At 44.7% G+C, this 5,697-nt stretch overlaps 1 protein-coding gene across 12 annotated transcripts in view; it reads right to left on the bottom strand.

Annotated features, from left to right (window-relative positions):
* PARD3B (par-3 family cell polarity regulator beta) overlaps positions 1 to 5,414 on the bottom strand; it is a 1,107,844-nt gene extending 1,102,430 nt beyond the window's left edge. For all 12 annotated transcript variants that reach the window (XM_055089625.1, XM_055089621.1, XM_055089624.1 and 9 more), the window contains exon 1: positions 4,990 to 5,414. In XM_055089625.1, the coding sequence (XP_054945600.1) occupies positions 4,990 to 5,109 (120 nt within the window). In that variant the 5' untranslated portion in view covers positions 5,110 to 5,414. The remainder of the gene's footprint in view (positions 1 to 4,989) is intronic.
* Between the last annotated feature and the right edge of the window lie 283 nt (positions 5,415 to 5,697).

Genomic DNA, 5,697 nt, shown 5'->3' with positions numbered 1-5,697 from the left:
GGGCCCGTGAGCCATGGCCGCTGAGCCTGCGCGTCCGGAGCCTGTGCTCCGCAACGGGAGAGGCCACAACAGTGAGAGGCCCGCGTACCACAAAAAAAAAAAAAAAGATGAGATATCATCAAAAATAAGGACTGAAAAGTAACCTATGGGTTTCAGCTGTCAGATCTTAATAATCTTGTTGAGCATTTTAGCTGGAGAATAACTTACACTCAGCTATTGGAAAAGGTAATAATGGAGACTAGAGCATAATGATTCCTTCTAAAGAGGTGTCCTCAGCTCCAACTGATGGTTGCCATGTGGGAAAGTAAAACCCAGTATTCTCAGAGCTTCTGATTGTTTTTTCCCTAAAAGAAGACAGAACTCTGGATTTTTCCATGAAATCTCACAATATTTAAACATGGCAACTAAGTCAAAATAGAACACTGAGCAGAACTTAAAAAACATGTCTGTGGGTCATAGCAGGCCCCAGGAGCCCTGTGTTTGCAAACTCAGAGGCTGCTCAATGCAGGTCAAGTAACAGAACCAAAACCAAGTTAGAGACATGTGCCTTGCTGATGGTGAGTCAGTCCTATCCACATGCTGGAAAGAGTATCTAGTCCACACACTGGGAGAGGAGAGAACTGAATAGGAAATAAAGCACTCTAGTCAGTCAGTGCCCAATAAACTGAAAAGCATTTTGGGAATCCAGTGTGGTATACATCTAGCTTATGTGTACAGGAAACTTAAAATCTGGAAACGAGACATCAAAAGCTGAAAAATTCAGGAATTCAAGAATTCTAATTTATTCCTCCAGGCTAGTCCCATATGATATCATACCAGATTCTTGTTACTGCACAGATTCTTACATTGATCTCAAAATTAATCAATAAAGATAATTGCTCTTATCTTAATTCAGATGAAGGAAGCTGATCTCAACTTGTAAAACAAACAAATTATTCCAAATATCTGAATACAGAAGAGATTCATTTTGAAAGTCAATCAGATGTTTCTTTACTTAAAAAAAAAAACTATCCTCATACATACAGATCCGCAAATCTTCTTAAAAATTCCATCATACCCGCTACCCCATGAACTCAACGTTCATATTATCTCATTCAACTCCTGAACTCACACACACACACTATACACTCATTTACACTTTTGTTACTAAACAAATCTTTCCCTTATTTACTTACATATAAAATGAATGTTCAATTTAATAAGTTATTTGAGCACCTGCTGTGAGAATTCATTCAGGGTAGGAGTGGAAAGACAGTTGCTAATAACAGGTTGGTCCGTAGGTGTCTAAGACATAGTATCTGCCATCAAATGAGTTTAAAAATCAAATTAGTTCAGTGATACCAAAAGATTAGTGGTAGTAGATTAGTGGCTCTCAATCCTGGCTGGGCATTTGTATCATCTGGACTATTTTTTTTTTTAAATACCTATGCCCAGGCTCCACTCCAAACCCACTGAATGAGGATCTTGGAGAAAGGGACTCAGGCATTTGTATTATTTAAAATGTTAAATGTTAAAATTAGAGGTGACTAATGATCAGCCAGGGTTGAGAGCCCTGCAGGATATGGCTCAATTATCCATTCACCTGTGACACGTAATTTTGATGATTAATTAACTAATTACTCAATGATCCCCACCTTGACTACTTAAGACAATCTCCTCTCCACTAACTACTTAACTGAATTGGATTTAGAGCCTTGGACAATGACAAACTACCAGGACCCAAAGACGAGCAACCCCATAATTCTTGCCCCTTGGTCAATTCACCTCACCAGTAGAGTTCATCAAATGGCAGGGAGGGGGAGGCCACAGGAACCTCAAAGTCCCAGATTTCAGAACATAATTAAAGCCTTCCCCAAAGCTCCCTCCGTCTCTTCAGCATCTTACCTACTTCTGGCCTTATCTGATGCTGATTCAGCTGGCTCCCCACATTCCACAAATACCAATTTCCTTTGTTTCTTCTCAGTTGGAGGCGGCTACTTCTCCGCTGCTGCCCACAAAATCCAGAATGGCCTCCTTGGGCTTCACTTACCCTTCAAAGTGTACAAACCTCAACTCTATCCTCAATCTTGACATCTGCCTTTCTCCCATCTAAATTATTCAGGGCCCCGGAAGAAACGGGCTTAATTAACATTCATGCTCCTGCTAAACTTGTTTCTTTACCTCTTTCCCTCTCTACCTGTCTATCTCAGAGATCTTACCCAATTTTTCAATTTGTAATTAGACTGAGGAAGATCCTACATACTTGATGCAAATCCTTCAATACTTGTCACAGAAATTAGACTTCTCCCTATAATAGACACCTATACTGTAAAAGATAAAATCAACAGGAGTTTGTGGATGTCCCATCCCTTTGCAAGAAACACAACTGCTATCATTAGGTTGATAGGTTACTGCAACAGTTTGTAGATGGAATTGTCTTTTTAAAACAAACTCTAAAAAAATAAATAAGATAGATAAATTACACTGCATAATGACCTACTAGCCTGTGTATTAATGACTGAGAGTAAGGACCTGGAGACATAGTTCCTGGGTTCAAATCCCAATTCTACCATGCACTAGTCATATTTCTGTGTTTCTTTTTCCCCCATCTGTAAAATGGGGATATTAGTACCTGGCTCATGGAGTCAGTCATTTAATATATGTAAGGCACCTAGAACAGTGCCTGCACCAAGTAAACACAATTCATGTTGGTTGTTGTGTTATATTACTACTGAGTAAGGGCTTAAAACCTTGCTGTCCAGGGAAACAAGCCTTTTAAATCTTTCACCTATTTAAAGACACTGAATTTATGCCAAATTGTTTTCCAAATTGAATTTTGACATTTCTGGTCTTTTCCCATCATTTTCTAAATTCAATGGATAAAAGTATGGAATTTATCAGAGTATTTCTTGACATTTTAGTTCCATTAGGAATACCATTTGATATTAGTTAAGCCTTGTTATGATTACAATGCTATTTAAAATAAATCTATGAGAGAGGAATATTTTGGGAAGGAAAAATATCACTTGCCAGTTATTAAATTGAGATTTTAAAAGCCGAAGAAGGGAGGGAGAATTTTTAAGTTGCAGGTGGCCTTTAAATGTCACATTCACTAATATATAAATGTAAACACAGAAAAATGTAATGTCTGGTAATAACAGTAAACTGATCAATACAATTATATTATGGGATATGTGATATTATAAATTATGCTTTCAGTCCAGAATATCAATAGCTTTTTAACACCTTTTAAAATCAAATTACAATGCATTAAATATCATAGTTAGTTCCCCATGTGTTATTTATAAGCTTATAGCTTACTTCTATTACTTGGACAGCTCCAAGTATTAAACTTCTAAATATACAAGGTTTTAGAAATAAATTATTTTTAATAATAATTAAAAATAAGTTTATCATCTCAATAAAGCAATCTTTCAATGAGATCTACTTTAATAATTTGCCTAGAATAACGTTGTTAGGTTTAACCTTAGCTTACTTTCAGAAGTTAGGGAAATATGATTTCAAGGACAACTGGTTACTTGTGTAAATCTCAGTTTTCAACTGAATTACACAATATAATCAGCACACTACTGTAACAATGGAAGTAAAACCATTGGGTAAATACTCATATAGTTATACAGGCCACTTTGATTATTTTCTCTCTCTGCCTCAATTCCAATAGTAAAGAGTCCAGCTTTTAAGATTATATTTTAGATATTAACAGATCATTCACTATGCTCTTCTCCAACTCTTGGCTGTTCAAGGCAACATACACATGTATTTATCCAGGGTGGAATTTTTTCCTATATAATAATTCTTAGTGGAGGCACAGAGATGCAAGAGATTTTCTTAAATTTTATGCCTTGCATAACCTAAAAGACATTAAAAGAAATTACATCTTTCCATTCTCGAAATTGGCCAACACACTATTTCGACAGTTCTCACAGCACGAGAACAAATATTAAGAGAACCATTGGCCTCTAAAGCAAGAGTTTATGACTTGTCCCGTTTGAGGAGAATCTGGGGCAAACAAGATATCCCATTTGAGGATTCAAAAAAATGTAAAGATGCTCTTGGATGCCTTCATTTAAAATTTCCATTAAAGAAGAAACAGAGGCCCAGCATGTTACCCAAAAATACAATATGAGTTCCAGAGGCCAGCTAGGTCTTCTGAACATTTAAGCGTGCATTGCACACTTAAAAACACTCTTCCAGAGTTCCACTTAATTTTCACTTGCTCCTGACTTCAGGGACAGAGCTGGGGACACTCTTTGTCATCATTTCAATAGTCACCCCGGACCTGACACAGCCCACACACTTAGTAAATGTTGATAGACTGTGTGGTGTTAAAGTAAAAATAGCAAAGTGCAGACTGGTTGGTGTAAGCACACAGCACCCTTCCACCTGAGCTCCTGCCGAAGTCAATGAGGGAAGCCAGCTCACGACGCTGAAATTCCAAGGACTCCATCAGTTATAACTTCCGAGTATCTGCTACTTGAACCAATCAACTTTCTAACCCAAGGAGTAGACGTAGGGCGGGCCTTAGCAGGTCAAAAATCACACCTCAGGTGAGCAGCACCTTCATGCCTGCCCTTGAGATCTGTTCGCTCAAACAACTTCTAAAGCAGTGCTTGTCAAACTTCAGTGGCCAGTGCAATCACCTGGGAGCTTGTTGAAAAGCAGACTCTGAGGCCGTGGGCTTGGACTGGGTCACCAGATGGTGCCTTTCTAAGGAGCCCCCGAGTGATTCTGATGCTGCGGTACCCGCGCCACCCTTGGACAAGCAAGGCCCACAAACGCCCAGGTCAGTTATATTAGCAACATCCAGAAGTTGCGGCCACAGGTCGTGACAAATCAGGTCGCCCAGGGGTGCTCTGCGTCCCCCGAGCGTCGCCACCCTGTCCTCGGGGCACCTGGCAGGTGCCGTGGCCGCGGAGCGCTCCCGGGGAGCCCGCCCGCAGCCGCGCCCCCTCCTCCGCCCCGCCCGCGCGCTCCCCGCGCCGCGCCCACCTTCTCCCGGGTCTTCAGGTACCGCTGCAGCGCCTGCTGCGTGAGCTCCCGGACGCGCAGCTGGCCCTCCTTGCAGGGCACCACGATGCCGGTCCTGCCGAAGCACACAGTCACTTTCATCCTGGCCCCCGGCGATGACGCCGGGCCGGGCCGAACAGGTGTCTGGGCCGGCGGGCGCGACCCCACTCTCGGGGGCCTCCGGGCGCAGGCGGGCACAGAGACCCCGGGGCGCCTCTCCCCGGCGCCCCTCAGGGCCAGGGGCTCGCAGCAGAGCCCCTTCGCCCCGGGCAGGCGGCCGCCGACGGGCGGGAATCGGAGAGGAGCCGGCAGCGGGGAGGGCTACCTCCCAGGTGGTGGGGGGCCGGGGACGCCGCGGTCCAGGGGCCCGGCTGCTCCTCCTGCTCCGGCGCGGGCCCGGCCCAGGCGGCTGCTCCCCGCCCGCCAAAGCGAAACTGCCGGCCCGGCCCGGCCCTGGCCCTGGCCCTGGCCCTCGCGGCGGCGGCGGCGGCGGCGGCGGCGGGGCCGGCCCTAGGCCCCGGGCTGGAGTGGGCGGCGGCGGCGGCTCGCGAGGCCGGAGTTGGGAGGAAACTTTTGCGCCGGATCCCAACTCCTCCGCGGCGCGCCTCGCTCTGGGCTCCCGCGGCCCCAGGGCCAGCCTGGGCCCGGCTCTTAAAGGGGCCGCGGCGCTCCCCGGGCCGCGCAGTGCAC

Source organism: Physeter macrocephalus, chromosome 2 (genome assembly GCF_002837175.3).
Source record: "Physeter macrocephalus isolate SW-GA chromosome 2, ASM283717v5, whole genome shotgun sequence".
NCBI classification, from domain to species: Eukaryota; Metazoa; Chordata; class Mammalia; order Artiodactyla; family Physeteridae; genus Physeter; species Physeter macrocephalus.
The sequence above is the reverse complement of the archived record's forward strand: the minus strand, read 5'-3'. Positions and strand labels throughout refer to the sequence as shown.